We start from the raw sequence: 25,157 nt of genomic DNA on the forward strand, positions 1-25,157 counted from the left end.
TTGCAAAACCACAAACCAATATTTCATATATTTACAGGTAGTTATCTTTTATTTATTTTTCAGTTCTATAAAAGTTGATCAAATATATAATTGGTTTACTGACTGTATAAGAAACACTGGGAAACTTGTTTGTGTATAAACATTTCTTTTTGATAACAGAAACATTTTGTATTTGTTTGTTTGTTTGTTTGTTTGTTTGTTTGTTTCACTGACTATACAATCCTTCTCCACTCATTAACGCTACAGAGACTTGAACAAGTCTAAAACAGTCTCAATCTATTCTTTCACCCCAAACAACTCTTATGAAACCCAACATGGGTTAATACATCATTCCGTTCTATCAGTTCCTCTATACTTTTGTCATTTATTATAAAGGGAAGTTCAACCATTAGAGTTTTGAAGATTTCACTTGGGTACAATCATCTAGGAAACTTTAAAGTTTGCAAAACATTTTAATGGCCTCTCATTTAGACACCCACGTAGGAGACTTTAAGAAATACTTTGCTTGAGTGTAAATATGAGGAAATTTTTGTTTTTATAAACCATAGTCAATATTGGTGGAGCAGCTTCTAAATACTATTTCTATTTTACCATGTGCTTAAAACGTCGTATGTTTAGAGGGGGGGGGGGCATATGATATCATCTTCTTACGGAATCCTTGTACCAAGTTTACACAAGCCCCTTCCCAGGTTGTATTATAAACCCGGGTGTGATTGCTGGCTATGCGGCAGTTACAGGTTGAATGGCTTCTGACTTGCACAACTGAACAAAGATATTGACAAAGTAGAGAAATCGCCAACATAGGGCTAGATAGCTCAGTCGGTAGAGCACCAGTATCTTGAGTCCTGCTCTAGTAAACTTGTCTTTGTTCCAACCCAAATTAATACAAGTTTTAAAAAGGCATATTATTGTACACAATATCTCTTTAAAAAAATCCCTTAAATGAAGAGTAGCAGTAAATTTGCTGAGTTTTTCTTGTACATAACTTGTACCCTTTTATGGTATATTTTAAGATAAATTAAGCCTATTTTTCTGGAATGGTTTTTGGCAAAAATATAAAATACATTCAGTTATAACTTATAAGATTGATCTTAACTGTGTATTAATGTTAATTTCTAAGCAAAGTGTGATGTCACATATCACTAAGATGATATTGACAACTCACCAAGATGAATCTTGGTGCTTGGTGTCATCGGCACAAGGGAAAGGAATTTTGTGCAATCTGTGAGATGCTATTTTAAGTTTTTGATCTTGGTTGAAAATAAAATAAATCTAAATAATTTTGATTCGCAGAAATCAATCGTCATGGAGAACAATTTTCAACAATTTGAAATTATTCAACTTAATTTTGTTATAGTATTATACACAACAAACATTACATTCAAACTTTTTACCATTTAAACCAACAGCATTAAAACCAACCGATGGCATTTTAAGCCAACATATTTATACTATCAATACACCTATATAAGTTTTTATAAAACGGCAACAAACATAACTTAATTGCTTGTTCAGTAAGTACAATCATCGCTTCAGTATTTTATAATAATTATAAACAAAAATTGAACCCTTGTCTTTATGTAACAGGAATATGAATTTGGCCTCTACATACGACACACTCAATTCAATCAAATGTAGTGGAGAGAAACTCAGGTAGATTTTTAGATTTGCCGCAACTTTTGGCATGGAAACAATTTTAAGAAAATATTTGGTAGCACAAGAAAACCTTGATATTAATATTGAATTTAAATATCTGATAGATTATTTTGAGAATCTGTGTGTTTTTGTTCATGTTTTAAAAACTAATTTCACAAAATGAAAAAGCAAAATGACAAAGCACAAACAAAACCTTGTTTACTGGGAGCTAGTTTCTAGCCAAAGTGCAACTAACTAATTGACAATTTGAATCGTGAATTTTTGATTACAAAATCTCTTCAAAGCACCATCTTTTCAAGTAAGAACTAAATTGTTGTATTCTACCACCATACCAAAGCTTTGCATCTAGTCTATAGAGTTACTTCTCATAGACTTCAGATAGTCATTGCAGCGTATCAATCTACCTGAAGAGCGTTATACATGTACATGTACTCTCATCAAGTTCCTTCCATTACAAATGACTTGACTAATACAAGTCTAGTTTGACCAGAGTCATGCGAAAGTTTCTTTTCATATCATAATACTGTAATATAGGAAGCATTTACTGGAAATCTATAAGCACCAAATAACAAAGTAAAAGAAAAGCAAAAAAAATAATAAAAAAATAACAGAACACTTTGACCTAATCTTGCTGATTATTCAGTTCCTTCAGTTCCTTTGTTGAATTTTCTGTTTGGTCAGGTTGGTTTTGTAGTCTTAATAAAACATAATCTTAACTTTGTTTTCCATTTTGTTTTAAACTTGCCCATAACCATCATAGAAATTAAGATCTCCATGAAAATAAGCAGGAGCTTCATCTGTATTGTATTGCTATCATTGATTCTGGGAATCAGAAAAAGTAGGATTGAATTCAATTTCATCAGGAGATTGGATAACTAGAGAGGTCACAAAAAGTCATGTTGATTTCAAAAACAGGTAAATCACTTTAATTGATTGAGTTTTCAGCTTGGCAGTGACAATGAGGGGGACAATGAGTCTGGGTTTGATCAACTAAACACTTCACTGACTCTATGATGTCACTCTACCTTACATATCCAATGCACAAACGGTTCCATAAAACTTCAACATTAATTGACTTTTGCCTTCTTTGCAATGATTTGAATGTTGTGTCAGTTTGTGTCAGTATAAACTCCAATGTCATCCAAAGAACTGAGTACAGTGAAATTCAAAAAACATACCCTTGCTAATTAAATCCTATAGTTCTTACATTTTGAGCTGCCTGCAGCCACTAATGTAATCCTTGTGACCAGCCTGTGGCACTAAGGGGAGGGAAACCAGTTTATTTTTCAAAAGACTTATTAGATTGAATTTGAGACACTGATAGCTTGGACGTTTTTAAAGGCCCTTGTACACAGCTCATTATTAACATTTTGCTTCTACTGAAACAGCACCCCAAGTAGGTCACAAAAGATGCACCATATGACCAACAGTTCATCAGTTCAGTACGATAAGGTCTTCATCACAAGTTGAATGAATTTCATCAAATTAGATGATGAGCTTTGCTAAATATCTTCCCAAAGTATTTGTTCAAAGAAGATAAACAACAATGTTTATCTCATGTTTGATTTGAAGACATTTCAGATTTAAGTCCTTCTTGGGTTTTTTTTTTCCAAACATGAAACTGCAAATGAGGTCCTTATAGTACTGAGCTAACAAATGTTTCCTTATTTGCATATATGCAAATTCTATCAGCTATGTATGCAAGGAGTCGATTCATAATAAGTCCATTAATTAAAAACTGTTGCTTCGTTATAACTATACAAAACAAATAACTTCAAAGCGTCTCAATTATTCAACGAGTTGCATAATAAATATAACAAAACCACTTTTGTACACGGACAGAAAAAATTGAGATTGTTACTTTTCAATCCTTACTGAGTAGGTTTGGTTGAGAGTTTACAAAAAAAACGTTGTACAGTTTTAGGTACAAATATTGTACAGTCAAGTGCCGACTTAAATTTTCATACAAAAAAAAGTACAGCTGTGTAAATTCATAAAAAATAAAAAAATAAAAAAAACGTCATAGTTTATTTAGACTGTACAGTGCTTTTCACAGCCATTTCTTTTGAAATTATGATACAAAGTAATATAACGATTGATTTTTCTTGGTTTTTAACTGATCATTTTTAAGAAATGAAAGCTATTGTTAATAAGATGATATAAAAGTATGTTTTCCTCCTTTGAAGAAGTCGTTCTTATTTAACCGCGGCTGCGGAGTCTTAAGACGACCTTCACAAGCTGATAAGAAAAAGCTGAGACATTCTGCTTCTTTCAATCACTTGCAAACATCAAATTTACTTTGATATTTGATCGGTCATATCTTTCCTCTTGAGTCATTCCTCTGAGAGGGGGTTAAGACTGTAGCCACCTGCTCCCCTCCCCCCCCCCCCCCCTCCCCAGGCATTGAGTTCATTCTATTGGGTTCCTGTACCTCATTCATTTGCAATATATATCACATTCTATTTATAGATTATGCAAATGAGTATCATTAAGATCGCCGTGACGTAATGTGGTTTCATTTGACCATCTTGGAAGAAATCAAATCTTTGAGCGACGTTGTTGTAGAGAACAAAATGTTTCAATCACCAACTTGAGTAGGACAAAAAGCGGTCCAGAAGAATTATCTTTCATAGAAAAGGTGATGCTTCGGTGACTGACTTTGGGAAAACAAAAACGTAGAGTTGGGTTTTGATATCTAGGTATCCTTGATGTTGGAAGATGCTTTTTTCTTTCTTGCTGCGAGCATGTCGTAGAAGGGATCCTTACTTATACTGGCTCTGTTGAGAGAAATAGATAGATGTTGAGTACAGTGAGTTTAAACATGATCTAAGATGACATGGATTTAAGCTACCTCTATAAATAGCACATGACACAAACTGCTGAAAGCAGGGCACACTCAAAACCCCAAATAGGGCATTCAAGCTATTTCTGTGCACTGTAACCCTTGCAGTTGAATGCTTTCACATGGTTGCTCATCTGGAAAATGGCACCAAGAGTAGAAGTGTTAACTACTAAGTTGGGCTTGAGTTTATTTCTTACGTGATTGATTTGATCCAAGCTTCTTTCTCTTCCAGAGTAGACGCCAACATACGGTAGATGCTGTGTTTACCTTCCACTACCTTCCCATCTGCATCCGTCTTACAAGCTTTGATGATTTCACGACCGTCTGCAGCAAAAAGCTCAAAACAGTGCTGTAGGGAGAGAGGGACGGCAACACAAATATTATAATATGTGTTTTTGAACTTGAAGTATGGTTACCGGGACACATGGGTACCGACTGAGACACATGTTTGGCTAGACCCCAAAAGGTGCAAAGAGTAACATATTGTGGGCACAGCTGAGTTCCAGTGGTACCTTGAATTGTCCCGATCGGCCTGAATGTATTAAGGATTCCATGAATCAGACATAGCTTGCATAAGGATAACTTATCAGGGCATATTTAATTGTTCATCTGATGTTTATACCCTTACACCACATGCAAGGTAAAGCTAAGGTGCCTCTATGGTATATCAAGCTACTATCTGGATTAGGTTACCTAAACCTGCTCCAGATGGGCAGATGGGTAAACAGGTGTTTCAGAGCAGCTAAGCACCAAACATAAGTAAACATGATAAGCAGATATAAACAGGCTAACAGTCATGTGTTCAGCCAATTTGAAATCTCAACACCTCAATCTAATGGACCGATCCGGCCTATCAATCAAACTGTGCGTGTTCACCCATTTGACCAATCACAGCAATGATTGTGGTCGGACAAACTCGGTCATGCGTGCGCGTATTTTTGGCATGCGCGGCAGAATCGTGCAGAATGTCATTGGGAGTGTTCGTACACGTGTCTTGCTCACGTGCGAGGTGGGCGGAGCTTAGTGGAAAGCCGGAACGGTCCATTGGCTTCCAGGCTTTAAGAGCTGCTTATAATTACACCAACTTGCTCAGCACAGACACATCCTGCTTAGCAGATATGGGCTACAAGCCAAATTCTGTATACCAAGGATGAGATGTGAAGATCATGAACATGGGTGGGTTTTAATATTCAGGATGTTACAATACAGACTCTGTGCATCACCAGAAATACAAAACTACAGGTTTGGACACAATATGAACGTTTTCTTTCTCCCTTGGGTCAGCGCTTTACTTCTTTCAAGAAAATTTGAGGGCTCAATGAGATTTTGAAACAACTAATAGTCAAAAGCCTGATACATTACCAAACTTCCAAATGGTCCAGGCACAATGTTGTTTAGAAGAAATCTTTCCTGCTAAATGGCTTAATGAAATCAGACAACGGTTAGTTCATCTCTACTTACCGGTTTCTTATTGTCTTCTAACTCCCGGATCTGTAAGTTTTCCAGCGGGATTATACCTCGAGGTTCTTTGTCCTGAGAAGAGAGGAATAAATAAGAAGTTGACTCAACAATAAGATCCCACTTAAAAAATATATTTTGTCCATATAAAACTATTGTTTTGAATCGTCAAACATTGCAACTTGCAAATAAATAAAATTATTTAGTACAAATGACAAAAGAAGACAATACAATTTATATAATCTTATCAGGTATGAGCAAGGATCAGGTCCCTATTTCATGGCTCTGCTTACCCCAAGCAAAGAATCAGCGTTTACGGAAGCAGGGAATTCTGCGCTAATGTCAAGTGTGTTTCGTGGGTTAGGGGGAATTTCGGCTTGTGTGCATGCGTACTCTGGTCACTAGGCATTCTACGCTTACAAGGCTAGCTCAGAAATTTGAAATTGTCATGCCAGCAGAGAATGGTGACCGTAAGCTGGAATTTGGCGGTTAGCACAGCCATGATATTAAGCCCTGCTCAAGGGTAAGGATCAGCGAGACTAGAGATTGGAGTAGTATATAAAGAAGTATATCTAGTGACTTACAGTGGTGTATTCAAAATAGTACAGGCAGTTATCGGTCAAGATGAACCAGCGACGCTTCCAGGTTTTATAACGACCCCCTGAAAATCAAAAGAAGAAAAAAAAGAAACTTAATTAAGTAATTAGGCTAATTAGAATGACTGGGATAAGACGAGGGATAAAGAAACATGCAGAATCAAAGAGAATACAAATGCAACAAAAGATTTGTTAGAAAGATCGATATATTAAGCAAATCGCACAATGTCTCAATCAATCATAGCTAAAAGTGCCATCAGGAACTCTCATGAATTCTGACGTCCCTGTCCATACAGGCATACAGTGGACGGGATTTGATATCTATTTCAACATTTTTCCTTCCTCTACAGATTATTAATAAATCATTATTTTTCGCCCTATAGGATTGTAAATACAACTAAATAATTTTGTTGGCAGGTTTTTAACCTATTTGTTCTATAGGATTGTGTTTAACCCGCTTTTTTTCACAGGCTTGCGTTAACGTTTTCCTTTTCAGATTTTTTGTTAACCTTTTCCTTTCCAGATTTGTACATAACGTATATTTTTCTGCAGGTTTTATAACCCTTTCTTTGACAGGACTATATTTACCGCTATTTTTTCACAGGTTTATATTAACATTTTCCCTTTCAGGTTTGTACATAACTTTTCCTTTTCAGATTTTGTACATAACTTGATTTTTCAACAAGTTTGTGTTAACCCATTTTTTCTTTTCAGATTTGTACATAACGTACATATTTTTCTGCAGGTTTTATAACCCTTTCTTTTACAGGACTATATTTACCGCTATTTTTTTCACAGGTTTATATTAACGTTTTCCCTTTCAGGTTTGTACATAACTTTTCTTTTCAGATTTGTACATAACGTATATATTATTTTTCTGCAGGTTTTATAACCCTTTCTTTTCCAGGACTATATTTACCGCTATTTTTTTCACAGGTTTATATTAACGTTTTCCCTTTCAGGTTTGTACATAACTTTTCCTTTTCAGATTTTGTACTTACTTTGCTTTTTCAACAAGTTTGTGTTAACCCATTTTTTCTTTTCAGGTTTGTACATAATTTATTTCTTGCAGGTTTAACCCGTTCTTTTACAGGGTCTTGTTAACCCCATTTATTCGCAGGTAATTTTACTTTTATCTTTCACGTCTGTTAATTAATAATCAATTTTGTACAGGATTTATAACCCGTTCTCTCCACAGGAATGATTTAAGATATTTCCCCTTGACTGTATTCCCCCATCTATTATGGCACTTGCTCCCGACACCAAGTGCATTTTCCGCAAGCTTCGTAAGCTTAAGGAAAAGAACACCCGTTACATGTCACATCTTGATAACTACCGTTTTTATCGTTTGTCCCGTATCATTCCCAAAGGCCTACAGATCAAGTGTACCCCTTCCTTTGGGGACCTTGACCCATCCTTTTTGAAGAAATGGAACAAGACACTCACTAATACGTCTTTCCGTTTGATCAAGTTGCTGGAAAATCAATGCCAACAATTCATTGATAATCAGTTACTTGAGATAACAAACACTGAGTCTCAACTCCAGGAGTCATGCTCTATTGAAGAGTTTGAACAGTTACAAGATACCATACTATGTAACGTCAAACACTTAAGGTCCACCCTAATGGACAAACAGAACAAGAAACGTATGAATGTCCTGGCTAACCATAAGAAACACACCCATAGACGTTTCCACAGTAAGAGAGCCACCATTGCTCCTCCTACTGTTAGGTTGCCAGAGACCAATACTGTAGTTAACCTGTCTGACATGGTCCTTACTGACCCACAGGTTAAACTCCTCTCAAGGGGTCTTAAGTTTTGCCCCACACCCAGAGAACCTAACCAACTTCTTTTCCAACAGGACATGGCCCAATTCAATCGTAGGTTACGCCTACGTGAATACTTTCATGTAGAGCCCTCCATGGATGACGAGTCATCTGTGGAGACCCAACCTATTCCCCGCAACCGCTTCAGGGAAAAGAGTACTTGGGTACCTCCTAAGAACCGAGATGTGTCTCTAGAGACATACATCAATTCGGTTAACTCCGAGGTTCTTAAGGCCCCCAGTACCCCTACTCCCAACAACCTCCCCCAAGATGAGCGTCACGCCCTTACACAACTCCGCCAATCACCAGACATAGTGATTAAACGGGCTGACAAGGGGTCCGCAGTTGTAGTCATGAACACACATGACTACATTGCTGAGGGCCTTAGACAGCTCAGTAACACTGATCATTACATTGAATGTGCTTCTGATCCCACTGAATCTTTCTCCCAAGATATCAGTGACACCCTGGTTAAGATTTATAATGCCAATGATATTGAGAAAGATACATTTAACTATCTCCTCCCACATGACCCCCGTACAGCAAGGTTCTACCTTCTACCTAAGATACACAAGCCCAATAACCCGGGGAGACCTATTGTATCTGGGAATGGTAGCCCCACAGAGCGCATTTCTGAGTTTGTTGATAGCTTCCTCAAACCCTTAGTCTGCCGTATTCCTTCCTTCATCAAGGATACCAAAGACTTTCTCCACAAACTAGATGAGGTCAAGCACCAAATACCTGACTCTGCTATTTTGGTTACTTTTGATGTTTCATCACTGTATACTAACATACCCCATCATGAAGGCATGAGTGCATGTGTCTCTGCCCTCAATGCTAGTAATCAGTCCCGCCCCTCAGTGAGTCATATTAAGGAACTCATGAGCCACATTCTAATGAAGAATAATTTCACATTTTCTGACAGGCATTTTCTACAGGTACAGGGTACTGCCATGGGTACCAAAATGGCACCCTCATATGCTAACCTATTCATGTCTCAGTTGGAGGACAGACTCCTGTCCTCCGCCCCCAACCGACCACTAGTTTGGTGGAGATTTATTGATGATATTTTCTCCATCTGGTGTGGTGACCAAGACAGCTTGGATGAGTTTATTGCCCATATCAACTCATTTCACCCCACCATAAAGTTCACTACCGAACAATCTCTCACCAGTGTGAACTTTCTAGATGTGACAATAACCAAGTCTCCTAATGGCCTTGTCACAGATGTTTACAGTAAACCCACCGACACCCACCAGTACCTTCTCTCCAATAGCTGTCACCCTAGTCACTGTAAGAAGGCAATTGCTTACAGTCAGGCCTTACGTATCAGGCGTATCTGTTCCACAGATACCCTGTACAAGAGGCGCTCATCAGAGCTAAGGAAACACCTTGTATCTAGGGGACACAGCGAACGTAGGGTCCAACTTGCTATCAACAGGGCTCTCAACGTACCTCGTCATACTCTGTTGACTAACACGGGAGCTAAAAAACCTCCTACCAATAGAGTTGCTTTGGTCACCACCTTCCACCCCAAACTACCCAAACTTCCCTCAATTCTCAATAATAACATGCCTATACTTCACTCCTCCAGCAGGTTACACTCAGCAATCACTGAGGTTCCCATGGTTGCATTCCGCCGCCCTAAGAACCTTGGTGACATACTAGTCAGGGCCAAACTTCCCCCAGGTACAGTCCAAACACAACCCCCGACAGATATACTGGGCTGTCACAAATGTACCCGTTCCAAATGCAAAACGTGTCTGCACATTAAGCCCTCACTTAAGGTGAAGAGTCATACCACTGGCTCTTCATACAACATCAAGACCGACTCTGAATGCAGCACGTCTAATGTAGTCTATGTCATATCATGTAAGAGATGTGGGCTACAATATGTGGGAGAGACTAAGACCAAACTTAGTCTTCGCTTTGCGAATCATGTCTCTTCCATAAAGACTAAGAAACCGTACCCAGTCTCTATCCACTTCAACAGCCCCAACCATAGTGTCATTGATGTTGAACTTCTGGTGATTGAAGCTTGCAATGGTGATGACACACACCGCAAGAATAGAGAATCACACTGGATTCACCAACTCAAGACAGTAAAACCCTTTGGACTTAACATAAACACTGGTGTTAAATAACTTCTCATTACCCTCCACTTCACTTCTGCCTAAGAACTCATATGTTGTATATATTCTGTACATAAAGTATAAATTAACCTAGTTTAAAGTTGTTTTTATAAATTCATCACTGTAACTATCTGATGTAAGTAACCCCCCCCCCCCTTTTTTTCCACAGGTCCCTCATACCTATTTTTAAAATCATCATACCTTTGATCTTGCTATTCTTATTAATTGACCATTGTTAGTTGCATCATGATGCAACTTGCTCTCTAATCCTACCCTTTCATGTCTCCCTCCATTGTTGTCGAACAATACATTTACCACTTTTATGGTCCAGTAACCCTTCCTTTCATTCTAAACATCCTTTGTCCTCGCCACTTCACTCCTATTGGTTCATAGCCCCCAATATTGTTTCTGAAATAGGAACTTTGATTGGCTGTTATTTTCCCGCTTCTTTCTGGATCCTTTCCTTAATCCCTTTCCCCCTCTCTCTTTCTATAAATGGATATGTATTTGTTTGTACTTGTCTTATGCCTCTGAAGAAGGTCCGGATTGGATCGAAAGCTAAGGCCATCTACCCTATTCATTATTTCTGTTATTTTAGTCACATTAGGATTCCAATGCACATTCACTTGTTGTGTCATTGAGGCAGGAATAGCCCGGGGGTTAACAGTTAAACATCTACATCTTCTTTACAAGAAATCAAAAACTAATCTCTTTGTCAGTCAGGTTTCCTACTCAAGATGTTCCGTGTAGATAGTAAATCCCCTCTCCCAACCCCAGGGAAAGTAAGAAATCATCCCAGGTACAACTGTAAGAGTGGGAATAATTAAGGAATATCACTTTTCTTGCGGAAAGGAACACGATAACTGGTGCTAGAGTAAGTGACTTCATGTGTTGTTGTTTTCCCTCGGGTCATGTGCATCATAAGCTCTCTGCCGATAACTCATCATTCTTTTTGACATCCCTGAGGAAGGTGAGTGAAGGACAATCTTAAGAAAGTGAGGATGTCTTCTCAAAGTCATCTTGAGAATCAAATAAGGAAGAGCTGACAAACATGCACAGTATAAAGGCGGCACCTATCAAGTTTGAACTTTTGCCGTACTCAGACATATGGAGCTAATCAAATTAGAGTTCGATTTCAAACCATGAAACAAAAGCGTAATGTTCTCTCAGCAGTTATTCTTTGCAAAAAGCTTTTAGTATTTGCATTACATTTAATACAAATAGGCTTATTGATCTGTATAGATTGAATGCAAATTAGATGGTTAACAAGTTACCTGCTTAGCAAGCTAGTTATCCAATTGGAGATTTGACAACTTTGTATTACATCAACTCTTTGAAAGTTACATTAAAGCTGCATAGACCACTATCTTATTGCCATTTTGTCTAAATCCTTGACTTCATTAGTAATAAGTGAATAGAGATCCTCATTATACAAAAAGAGGTCTCAATTTGCTCTTTCGGTCTTGGTATGGCTTAATTGATATGATGCAGAAAAACTGAGATGGTGATAAACATTGATCCATGAGACTAGTGACCATAAAAACCTTGTTTGAACTAAAATGAATCAGTAGCAAGTCATCAACGCCACAATCTGACATCCCTGGCTCCTTTCCACGAAACAAAGAATTTTTAAAAAGCTGGTTGAAATAACTTAATCTTAGCGAGTATTAAAACTGCTCATCTTAGTAAGCCTTCCATTTTGAGTCATTACAAAGAGTAGATGAACACTTTAAGACCTTTTTTCTGCCGTCATGCGCAAGACTTCTGTTTAAAGACTGCATAGTCATGCACACTTCAACATGTTCCGTTCACAATTACATTTAGGAAGTTAAAGTATCTTTAACAGCAACTGGGATGGCTAATCCTTCGTCAACATTTAATACAGCCAGAGATTCAAAGAGAAAAGTAGTTCAGCTACGTGTTTGAGACCCCCCTGGAAGATAACTGGGTACACCCGCTGGAGGATTAGACGAGAGGGGGATAGGTCTAGCGGGAAATAATACAAATCTGAGTGTATGTGTCAGTGAAGGTTAAGACGTCATGATGCATGTGTCACCTTCAAGAATGATGACTAGTGTAATATTTGTTTGGCATCTTGTAACGAAGGCAGAGGATGTTGGGATGTGGGATGGTAAAGGTGGACTTAAATCTGTGAAATAAGGTTTTGTGGAGTATTCATCAAGGATGCAAAGTTGTCAAAGAAGGAACTGATGTCTGGCATTTGTGGAGTTAAAATCAGCTTTGATTTCTACAAAAAATCAACTCGTATTCAAGATAACAATTTTGTTCTCTTATTTACAAACCTTTTTATAATAAATCCAGTAAGCATTAACAAAATGTTGTTTTAGTTAATATACACCGGATAAAAGGAACCAACAAATTGACAATAAAATTCAAAAATTTATTAGTTTTGAAGAAAATTCAACAACAAACAGAACAACAATTATTGTTTAACTTTGAATTCGAGAATTTGGGAACACTTCACTAAGGCAATAACTGATGAAACCACTACAGCTTACAAAAATAACTTGACAAACACAAACAGCTGACGTAAAAGAGAAAATGCTTAGAGATAAGCACATGCAGACTCATGCCTTTCACTTCATTTTGGAAACATGCAACTCATGCTCTATTCATGTAAACAATCAGCAACAAAAAGTTTATCGCCGAAAACACAACTTCGTGAAAATGAGTCCATAAAAACAACTAAAATATAAAATGCCAAAACAATTTTCAAGTCAAATCATAATAAGACAAAAAGCTGCCATTTGGAGTCAGGATCACTCCAATCTTTCCCCAACCCCCTTCCCAAATATAACGCACCCCTGGCCCTCACTATTAACACTTTGTCTTATTAGATTTGAGAACAGAGTGCAAAACCCGACCAAATGTTAAGCGATTTCCTCTGCCTTTCCGTGACTCTGATTACATCACACCTTTGTCGCCCACATCAGCATGATCTTGGAGACACCAAACCCCCGGACAATTTAGAGTTTCCTTGAGTTTGTTTTTCCTAATTGCTTCTTTTGACAAAAAGGAAAACCCTTGTCTTTATTAATTTAGAATGGGCAATGTATACAGGTCGCATGCCATCCTGACAGGGGAATTATAGGCTCTGGACTCTGGCTTTTACAATGACATTGGAGTTTTTCTCCATTGAACTTGAGAATTGGTTCCCGCTTAAAACTTTCTGTTGATGCAGCAAAAACTATTTTTACTTATTTTTTCTATGGTTAATATTGTAATAAACATATAAAGTTTAATCTGTTTATACATTTATGATTACAAGTAAGGCTAACTATTGTTAAAAATATGCGAAGCGTGTCTGACATTTCCTTAGAGAGCATTGGTTCTTCCCGTCTTAGTAAATAAACTCAGTATGAATATTAAAGTTTGAGATAATTTCTTGTAAACATAAGGAATGTCTTCATGTTTGAAAATCAGTGCATAAACCCACTGACAATTGTGTTTCACTTTTAGTAAATTTTATCAGATTTTTACAGCCAGCATAATCTCAACAAACTAAATTTGTAAAAAATAAAATACGCTTGCACGACCAGTCTGGACTTGACTTAAGTGGCTGTGATTGAAAGTTTCTCTCAAAGTTAAATCAGTTCCTGATGTCTTGCTGTTTCTTATTTTCTACTTTTCCTGAAGTGCAACCGTCATTTAATACCAAACTCCCAGGAGAAGTGCCATAAAATTACTTCAACAAGTTTGTTGATTGCTTTTTGGGAGACGATTTCCAGCTTTTGAAGGTGGGAATCGAATATAGATGATTCTAAAAAAAGATCTGAGACTCAGCTGACTCATTTTGAAGTGGTACGATGACGATCATGTCGTTGTCAAAGTAACAGTTGGATCTAAACAAGATCCTTATATTATTGTCACCATGGTTGTCATAATTACAGAAAGAGAAATAAAGAAGTTTCTCATTGTCCAGTAGAGCCGAAACCATTGTGATAAGACATAACTCTTTGTTAGGGTAAGTTTTTTTTCTTCTTTTGAGTGGAGCTCTAAGACTAGTTAGGGTAAGTTTTATCAGAAGAATGATGCATTTCTTTAAGAGATAATGTGAGGTTTTGGAGAGTAATTTCTTACGGAAGTTAAGGATGATGCGTCATGCTTCAGGATCACTACCCTAACCATGGCTTTCAAACAGTAACTCATAGAACAATGTAATTCATAGAATGAAGCTTTTCATGCATCGTTATCACAGACAGTGGCACTTGAATTGAAACAAAGGCACATTATACTTTTCAGAGAGAGAGAGAAAGACACAAGTAAATGATAAAGATCACAACGAGAGCTAGTTTCCTTCTGTAACTGAGTCACTTTTAAGAATTTCTTACAGAGCAGTTAACGGTTAAGTATATATCTTTAGAGACATCCCATTTCAAACATCAACAAGAATTTAGTCAAGCATTATTAGCTCCAAATGGCAGTTCTTGTTACCAGCCTTATCCTTCACAAGATGAAGTCAACATCTTTCAAGATGACTTTCTCCCAAGATCAATTACTGGCAGGTTTTGCCTGAAAGTGAGGACTTCCTAAGAGGTTTTTGAGTAACTATAATTGTCAATAAATCTACTGGACTCAGAAAGACTTTAAGTGAAGCCTTGAGGAGGCAGTGTTAGTTCTTCAAGAAGTACATGTAAGAGCAGAAAGGACAAATTGTGAGAAATTAATCTTGACAAAATGCACAAAATGTTGACTGATTTGACTAAACTAATGCTCCATGCTGGTTGATCATAATATGTGTACAATCTCAGGCCACTACTGACGATACACACACAGGATATGTTCAATTTCATCACTGAAATTAACTCAGAAATATTATTGCAAAGGTTAATTAACGATATCAACTCATAAAGGAACCCCACGAAAGAACTATTTTTGTCGGTGCAAGTTTTCCTCAAAGGGACAAGTAAAATATGTGGATAAGTGAAAAGGTGATGTTTGTTAGTTGATTAAAAAGCGCAAATGAAAAGGAACAAACACGGTTGTGAGATGATAATTGGAGTGGACTTAAGGTGCTGTACTGAGCCTCTGAGATGTTAAACACACATTCAAACATAATTACTTGTTTCCTTCATGTCCAGAAATTGCTTCGGTAAACAACCAAGATATTCCCTCTGGACAAATCAAATTCCAACCATTTTCATTTTCAGAGCAAATCTTTGTGGACATTGGTTGTTTGCAACTTATCTTAAGGTTCTATGAACCTAAGGGTGTAGAAGAAACAAGCAACAAAATAAGATTGATATTTCTCTTGAGAGTTGCTTGTTAAAATGTCAGATCACTGGCAGTGTTCAAACTGAGTGGCTATGGATGTGGCTAATGGCCAAGGGCTAATGGCTATTGGCTACAGCAGGGAAAAAATAACTTGACAAATGTATGCATTTAGAGCGATCTAGCATAGCCGCAAGCCAGCCACAGTCGATTTGGACATGGCTCTTGTAAAGGGTTTCAAAGTACCCAGGTAAACAAAAGTTTGCAAGACTCAGAGTATTTTCATCCAAATTTCAGCCAGATTTCTCAGGTTATTTTCAAAATGATTATTTGTAAAAACCAAATTCAGATGGAGGTATGTCTCTGGCTTGCTCCATATCTTTAGATGAATTAATGTGAACTGTCCTCACCAAGAACCAGCCAGGGAGTGAACAAACTTTTCATGAGATCTTAAGAAAGCATCTTCCAAGCTCACTTTCAAGAGAAAGATTTAGGCAATTGCCAAACGAGACAGATGAAAACATGCACGCAAAAACTGACAAGACATTCCAAAGATTTGAGCAAACATGCTGCACAAACTGACCTCCTAGAATATGGTTGAGCAGAACACCACAGAGGCGAAGCACAAAGGGGGAAGGAATTGTGTTTCAAAAACGAGGGATGCGTTTTATTTGTGATCCATGAGGGGAGGGGGCAGTGAAGATAGGGGGATGGGAAAGAAGAAGAAGCACATTATGTTTAGTGATAGGATTATTTGATTGCATGTAAAGAAAGCAAAACAAGGCTTATTTTATTCAATATACCTGGTTGAGATGAATAAATACAAAAAGAATAGAAAACAAGTCGGGTTTAAATCATTTATTTCAATTCAACTGTTTCAGTGTAGATTTTGATCTTTCAGAGCGAGTGTGTAGCTGAGTTAACTCTTTCATTGTAATAAGAAATGTTTAAGACTAAGTAAAATGCTCACCAAGAACAAGCATTACTGTCATAAATTGCTCAAAAACTCAGGTTTTCATCATAAACAATTTAATACTTTTTTTTAAATACTGCAAACTTTAGAGTAAAAGAGTTTTGTAAAAAACCTTTTTTATCTGATTTTATATTAAATATATCATTAGATAAAGGCACAGTACAATCACTTGTCTCTATCCGAAATCGTTTCAAATCACACATGTCTTTGTAAAAGTAAAACAATTCTTTGAATTTATTGATTTCTTTTTGGATTTTTTTTTTGTAAATGACAAAGTCAATAAATTATTTAATAATTTAACATGAAGTTCATGCAGGGATTTCAATGCTTCGGAAACAATTGCATTTTTAAAAAACAATTCACATTTTGTTGTGCAAGTTTTTAACCAAGGAGCACCAGTTTGCTTGACAAAACGAATCAGGCATAATGATTGATATATCAACAAAGAGAAATCAGTGATAATAATGTGCACAAATAGCATCAGGCTTTCCCTCGAAATGCATCATGCATTATTTGGGCATGTTGCTTAACTACATGTGCTTCAATAACAGTTATGCAATCAGTTTATTATCTAGAACAAAATGTACCAACAAAGACAAAGCACAGGACAGTTTGTGATGACAGACAAATATTATTTAATGTACACAGGATACTTCTTCAACTGGTACTTAATTCGGTGTTAAATTGTGCCGCTTAAAATGTCAGATAGTCAATAAAATGAACTATCTTTTATTTCTTCCCTCTTACATGATTTTACTTAATTTAGTCTGATTTTGAGGCCAGGATGGCCTTATCAATACGATTACTGCTATTCCACAGGAACTTGTCCACAACAGTCAAAGTAAAATACAGAGCAACTTAAAATAGCAAAATTTGCCATCCAAAAAGTGTACTTAAGACCCATGGCAAACATTAACCATAGTTAAAAACACGATCCCACTATTGATGAAATTTCCTTCAGTGTGGAATGAATAAGATCTTTCTTAAAGCGAGGATGATATATAAAAAAAGAGCGAGACCTACTAACACACTTGGGAATTGAATCATTTATGAATTCTTGTCACTTGATCACTTTAACCACAACTGTACTTTCCAGTTTCAATACAAAGCGACACGATATGTGTTATGCCTTAATGTGTGAACATGAAGAGTGAGAAGTAATAGAGAATGGTGGACCACGTTGATAATAATTCCAATTCACTAACTCTAAAACTAGGTGAATATTTTAGAGGCTCATATTTAGACATGACTCATGTAGTCAAAATAGATTATTGTTATTTTTAATAATTTTGTTTCTGTCAAGGATTGTTCAGTTTCGTATTGAAGACGTGGCTGCAACGCCAGATGGTCAGGGTTTTTTAATAGCAACTTAGTGTCGTTTATCTGCGACCACAAAACAAATTGAATGGAACAGGGTAAGCTATGATATACATTGGTTTCTCAAAACGCTGAAAGAATGATTAAGATTGCAATTTAAGCTACATGATTGCATGTAAGAATGAAGGAAAATTGTTAAACTATTGTTGAAACTCCTGTGGCTATTTAAGGATTTATTTGTCCTGTCCATCGGCGCAGAGGATTAATCAACCAAGTTATACCAAGTAAGTGAGAGAACCACTCTCAAGAGTTTCTGACCAATCACCAACTCAAACATCAAGCTTCTATGGAAACCTGATCATTTGAAACAAAGCTGTATTTAATGTTCATTTTTTTCCAGTGTGCTGCTACCACAAAACCACAGCAGGAAACAGGCTCAGGGAATGAAAGGGAAATACCCAAAACTGGCTAAGTTTTTCAGTTGCTTCCTTAAACAATGTAAAGCGGGTTAAGGGTGAAGGTTTAAAGGAAAAAAACTGATCCATGTCCTCTGTTTTGTCTGATTCAAAAAACACATTCAGGTAACTGTGTCATTTCTTTGAAAGGCATTGAACAACAGAAGTAAACCAACAAAATGTTCATTTTGCAAAACAAAGACATGTCAAACATTTAAAGATACAGTGGGTTGAACAGTAGACAGGCCTGTCCTAAATTTTCATTAAAGTAAAAACTGGTTAGGTACGGTAATTTTAAAGGTGTTTTTCGTATTCTGGCCTTTTTTGGAAGAAATTAAAAACCCAAACCCCTTGAATAAAATTCACATGAACCAAAGGGCGACAATAGTTTCTACCCTCGTTCTCTACAATCTCATATTTACCATGATGTTAAGAGACAATATGGCATTTTTCCAACAAGCGAAATGTCAGGAAACTTCAGGGTAAACCAAGTAACACTTGAAAAGCCCAAGTCTCACAACAACATGTCCGTAAGTTGTTGAGATCCAGTAAAATGAATACTCCACAAATAGAACTTCAGCTTTGAATGTCCATTAATTCTAGAAACATAATATTTGTGCCAGAGAAAAACAGACTTGATGGGGGTAGGAGACTCAGAGAGTGTTTCGCTCAGCTGTTGTTGAACGCTTTTACCCAAGTGAAGACTGACAGGCTGTTCAGATGAACTTGTTCCTCCTACGTACATGGAAATCATCTTGCAGTAAACAGATTACTCTAGCAGATCAGAAAGGGTCAAAGAAGACTAAGACTGTCGGCAATGATATGGATTAATGTGACAAGAACAGACCAAGGACGTCGATGAACAACAACTCAAATCTCTCTATTCCAACTGATCATCCCCAGTGGAGATGTAAGAAACACCAGATTATAGATTTTGTTTTGTTGTGAAATTCTTCCCAATTCATGTTGGACGAGATGTCTGAGAACTTTTATAAAAGCAGCTGTCAATCATATCTTAATAGATGTCTCAAAGATTAACTTATGTAGATTTTTGCAGGGTTTAATAAAATGATTGAGATGAGGAATTCCAAGAGGCCAAAAAGTCTTCAAGACAAACATTTCAACCATCAACAAATCACAATCAAATCAAATCATTGTGAGATTGTGTCCTCTATACCATCAGGACTCCCTTAAGATGGTGGATGTCCAAATTTACCTTGTTATCTTATTGTCATCTTGCTGATGAAAGCATCTGGACTCAAACTTCCAAGGGGTCCAATAATTGTAGGCCAGATCCAGAGTTTAATTTGTCTAATTTCAGACTAATTCAATCCGAGCCTGTTGATGGATCCCACTGGGATTGTTTCCCTCTCAACAATTTAATTACTATTTGGTATTTGTTTATACTACTTTCCCTTCAAAATACCAATAGAAGGTAACACTAATAACTGCAGATTAGAAATTGGTGGGTGGGTGGGTTTGTAATTTCTCTTAATGCAATAGGAAAACAGCATGCTGACTGCAAAATCAACGTGTGTAATTTTGGTGGTTTTGAACAGTGAATTGAACAATCAAACACTAGAATTTGGAACTTCTAAAATATAACTTAATTTCAGAGGGAAATATTCCACAGAAAAACTGGTTCTAGTATGAACTTCAGATGAAATAAAACAATGATGTTTTTATCCCAACCAATCCTGTATACATGTACATGTAATTCTTTGCTTGGAGTGTATCTTTCAAATCATGGACCCGACTATCAAACAGAAACTGTTTGAGGGTACAGCACTCAGCCCTGGATTATTGGTTCCACCATCTATGTATCGTCAACCCAACCAGCCTACAGGCTTAAATTAAATTCATTCTGGGATATTTCCTGAGGCCTAGCAAGCCCTAATCAAATTGTCACCATCAAGAGTACACGGCTAATAAACTTTCGATTGAAGAGATATTATATTTTAATCTTATCACACGTTCCTGGCTCATGTATGTATCTCCTCAACCCTGAAACCCAACAGAACCATCTTAAGGTAACCTTTTCTCATCTTGGAGTTAATAATCTCTCTAGACTGGAAGCCCACCAAGAAAGCAACACTGTCAACAAGAGAGGACTTCTGAACTTTAGCTTGCCATTTGAGCATATCCCAAAGCGTATGTCCCGTACTTCTACTGTTTCTTATAAAAAAAATTCTCTGACGTGTCCGATGCTCTATAGTGAATCACAAATAAGGTTTGTCTAAACATACTGGAGAAGGTTAAAAGTGACTGCCCCTGGAGTGTCAGCCTATCCAATCTGGTCGGGGGATTACGTCCACTAACGTAAAGGACTAGCAAATTAAACTGGAATCTCTATAATTCTGCCGCAGAAATGTCAACAGTCTAAACAGATCTGACGGTGTTTCTTTTAATTCATGGGATTTTTCTTCTTTTTTGCTCTTTAGGATTTTGATAAAAGAAAATAACATCTGTTGCAAAAATTTGAAAGTCTGTTTTAGAAATATAAGGTGGATAAGTTAAATGATTAAATTAAGTTAAATAGGTTATAATCAGGGTTCCAGATTGTCAAGATATGTATGCCTTATGATTTATTAAATGTGTGTACTCAACAACTACATAAGGACAACAACAAAAATGAGTTCCACAAACTTAGTCTGGAGAATCAATTTAACACCACAGGAAAACAAAGACGACGCTTGTTTCTACAACAATTTGATAGATGATTAAAGCTAGTTTATCGTTTAGTTCAAGGGAAAAGTAACGTTAACAAACAAGGACAGACATTTGCACAATGGTTCAGCTATAAAATTGACAACTTTGTAGCTCATCAACCACCAGTACAGTAACATGGTCAGCCATTTCAGTTTCTTGATAATTAACATTAGATGTATTACAGTGTATACAGGAAATAAAACGGATATAAAAGGAATGGTTCATACCTTGTTTCATCAACCAGCCCTCTCTGTCAGGATTGAAGAAGGTGTGTGTAAGATCGTTCCCATCGTCTTCAGGTATCTTGAAAGGTTCCTTCTTAATGCTGTCGTACAGACTCTAAAATATTGTAAAAGTAAAATTAACACATCAGTAAGAATAGGTATTAATAAAGCACTTTTACAGGGAGATCAAAGCGCTTAAAACAAGAATAGAAAGATGACTAGGGAGAAGTGAATAGGAGTGTTTAGGTCGCTTCCTTCAGGATGAGGAATTCCTGATGCTGATGGGAATGCTGTTCCAAAGTTTGGGGCCAGCTATCAAGAAGGACTTATTGCCCAGGGATTTGGATCTTAAATACAACTATAGGAAAACCAATTATAATTATTTTACTAGCAATGGCCTAGTACTGAGTAACTTATGATGAAAATAACCAAAGTTGAGCAAAGTTATCACGAAATACCATTTTACAAATGGAAATGTACGACAAAATTGTATGTAAAGTAGGTCTTTCAAAGATAAAATTGTTATGAGTCATAATTATAGTTAAATGAGGAAAACACAGAATAAGGATATCAAATGAGCCAAACATTCAATGTCATTACACCAATATGTTAGAGAGACAACCTTAGATATGATTCGTTGGTAAACCCAGTCAGCTATGACAGATGTAATCAAGCGCGATGAGAGACACACGCTGTGGTCTGTCGGTCTCTCACAACCCATCAGCCTTTGAAGATGCGTCATATTTGAGGAATACAACAAGACGATAGGCAGGTGTGACAAAGACAAGGGCGGGGTCATCAGAGAGACCTTAATCACTCACACATTAATACCCTCGGGGGAAACTTGGTTGACTTTAATATAGAGAGGGTGGGGATCGTTACTATTATGATATTGAAATGGTTTGGGATACTTTTTATGGTCCTTGCTCTACAGCATGGACTGGGAATACTGGGCTGATCCTTGCACTACAGCATGGACTGGGAATACTGGGCTGATCCTTGCACTACAGCATGGACTGGGAATACTGGGCTGATCCTTGCACTACAGCATGGACTGGGAATACTGGGCTGATCCTTGCTCTACAGCATGGACTGGGAATACTGGGCTGATCCTTGCTCTACAGCATGGACTGGGAATACTGGGCTGATCCTTGCACTACAGCATGGACTGGGAATACTGGGCTGATCCTTGCACTACAGCATGGACTGGGAATACTGGGCTGATCCTTGCACTACAGCATGGACTGGGAATACTGGGCTGATCCTTGCTCTACAGCATGGACTGGGAATACTGGGCTGATCCTTGCTCTACAGCATGGACTGGGAATACTGGGCTGATCCTTGCTCTACAGCATGGACTGGGAATACTGGGCTGATCCTTGCACTACAGCATGGACTGGGAATACTGGGCTGATCCTTGCACTACAGCATGGACTGGGAATACTGGGCTGATCCTTGCACTACAGCATGGACTGGGAATACTGGGCTGATCCTTGCTCTACAGCATGGACTGGGAATACTGGGCTGATCCTTGCTCTACAGCATGGACTGGGAATACTGGGCTGATCCTTGCACTACAGCATGGACTGGGAATACTGGGCTGATCCTTGCTCTACAGCATGGACTGGGAATACTGGGCTGATCCTTGCACTACAGCATGGACTGGGAATACTGGGCTGATCCTTGCTCTACAGCATGGACTGGGAATACTGGGCTGATCCTTGCACTACAGCATGGACTTGGAATACTGGGCTGATCCTTGCTCTACAGCATGGACTGGGAATACTGGGCTGATCCTTGCACTACAGCATGGACTGGGAATACTGGGCTGATCCTTGCTCTACAGCATGGACTGGGAATACTGGGCTGATTTTTGACCAAAACGAAAGCAAATCTATGTCAAATTTATTGGATTTTTTTGCTACTGCATGCTAAAAGCCAAAGTATACCATTGGTTTTTAGAACCGTGTGATTGTTTTAATCCAATGTAAATATAGATGTTTACAATATAACTAATCTGTGAAAATTTCAATTCAAAAGGTGGTAGTGTTTTGGAGATATTGCTTAATACCTGGAGCCGTTAAGTCTGCGCAGGAAGAATAATCTGTAATTGGAATATACAATCTGAGAAACGTTTCATACAGAAGCGTTTCTCAAGTTGAAGTGTTTTTAAATCCCTCTCTCTCAAACCACATGACTTTAAAGGGAAATGTTTATCAAAATGTTATACATTATCAAAAGCTGCAGCGCTTCTTACCAAGTCAGTTTTTATGTTCAAAATTTGTTGGAGTAATTATCAAAGGTTTTTGAACTGTCAACTTATTCAGTTTTGACATCTGGAAAACTTGTTTGTAATTTTAGACTATTTCCAAGTCTCTGCCATACATCAATAGTGTCCTTGATAATATCAGTCTGCAATGAAGCAGAGTATTTGTCCGCAACGCATCGTCATCCAACTACAATTTCATTCAAACCCAAAAAACAAATCTGCTTGTCACATTACAAACATCACCGACAGCTACAAAACATGTCTGCTTGTCACATGAAACTAGGCCAGTCAAAAATGCCCTCCAACAAAAACAAAAAGAGCCCAAATCAATGATTCCTGTGAGAATTCCTCCTTCTCAGTGACAGATATGACTCGTCGCCACCCATCGGTTTATCGAAACTCTGTCTGATGTTGGCAAAGAGTGAGAGAAACTAACAGGCTGGTCAACAAGATAAAAGATCTAATAAAAGGGTCTGACCCAGACTAGTCATAGTGGCTTCCTCTACCCACAGACAACAAGATTGTCAAAGGAACAAGTGCCGTTTATAACACAGCTACTTGTAGCCTCTAGAGTGTTTCATATTACATCCTGGGCATGGACTTTACATAATGGCCGACCTATAGGATCCCGTCAGCCAACCCAAACCTGGAAAGGCCAACCTAAACCTTCCGGGCTTTTCTGACTACAATAACACTCCGGTGTAGATTTTTTTGACAAGTATAAGATTGTATCAATAACAATCATCACTAGATTACTGGAAACAAAAGATTGATTAAGGATTTCTTTAAGAATGCTAGTCATGAGAGGATACTTTGTCACAAAAATGAGGACGATGGCCGAAATCGGGGTTGAAGTACATGCAATGACAGAGTTATTCATTATGTTGCTATATTATAAAGATCCTTAGTAACTGGTTCATTATACCGCTTGGGCTGTGGCTTTGGTTAGATGAACTGCCTCTGACTAATGGTTCAACATTGACAGCTATAGCCGTAGCCTAAAGCCATAGCCAAGTGGCTTAATCCAAACACCACCTTCAAGTTGACTGGATATTGAACCCTTAGGTAATCAAAATTCTGACATCATTGTTTTCAAAGAGTAATTCACTTCCTCAGCAGATTTCCTTCTAAATATGAATAATCCCCCCGCTGACTCTTTATAAACATGTAAGATGACTGCATAAGTTGCCACAAGCAACTCTGCTTGGCGGGAACTTTGCTCCAGTTAGCATGAAAACCGCAGCTTAGTAATTGTCCTTAAAATACATTTTTACTAGGTGCCTCACCAAATGTTAAAATGCTTTTTTCTTTGTATAATTTTGACCGATGAAATTGTGTTTCTATTGCTAGTAAATATGTGACCCAGCATACCAAATCCATTGTATTACATTTAGGTACATGGGCAAACTGCTAGTTTATGCCTGATGCTTGTTTCTTCTAAGGGCAAGGACAGTTTTTCTTTGATAAA

The 25,157-nt window shown here is 37.5% G+C and overlaps 1 protein-coding gene across 4 annotated transcripts in view; it reads right to left on the reverse strand.

The window, feature by feature from the left end:
• Positions 1 to 1,192: 1,192 nt before the first annotated feature.
• Positions 1,193 to 25,157, reverse strand: part of LOC117292732 (cytohesin-1-like) — a 57,427-nt gene continuing 33,462 nt past the window's right edge. For all 4 annotated transcript variants that reach the window (XM_033774877.1, XM_033774878.1, XM_033774879.1 and 1 more), the window contains 5 exons: positions 21,424 to 21,535; positions 6,541 to 6,617; positions 5,960 to 6,031; positions 4,696 to 4,847; positions 1,193 to 4,433 (listed from right to left, as the gene is read on the reverse strand). In XM_033774877.1, the coding sequence (XP_033630768.1) occupies positions 4,352 to 4,433; positions 4,696 to 4,847; positions 5,960 to 6,031; positions 6,541 to 6,617; positions 21,424 to 21,535 (495 nt within the window). In that variant the 3' untranslated portion in view covers positions 1,193 to 4,351. The remainder of the gene's footprint in view (positions 4,434 to 4,695; positions 4,848 to 5,959; positions 6,032 to 6,540; positions 6,618 to 21,423; positions 21,536 to 25,157) is intronic.

The sequence above is a fragment of the Asterias rubens genome, chromosome 7, assembly GCF_902459465.1.
Source record: "Asterias rubens chromosome 7, eAstRub1.3, whole genome shotgun sequence".
In the NCBI taxonomy this organism is placed as follows: domain Eukaryota; kingdom Metazoa; phylum Echinodermata; class Asteroidea; order Forcipulatida; family Asteriidae; genus Asterias; species Asterias rubens.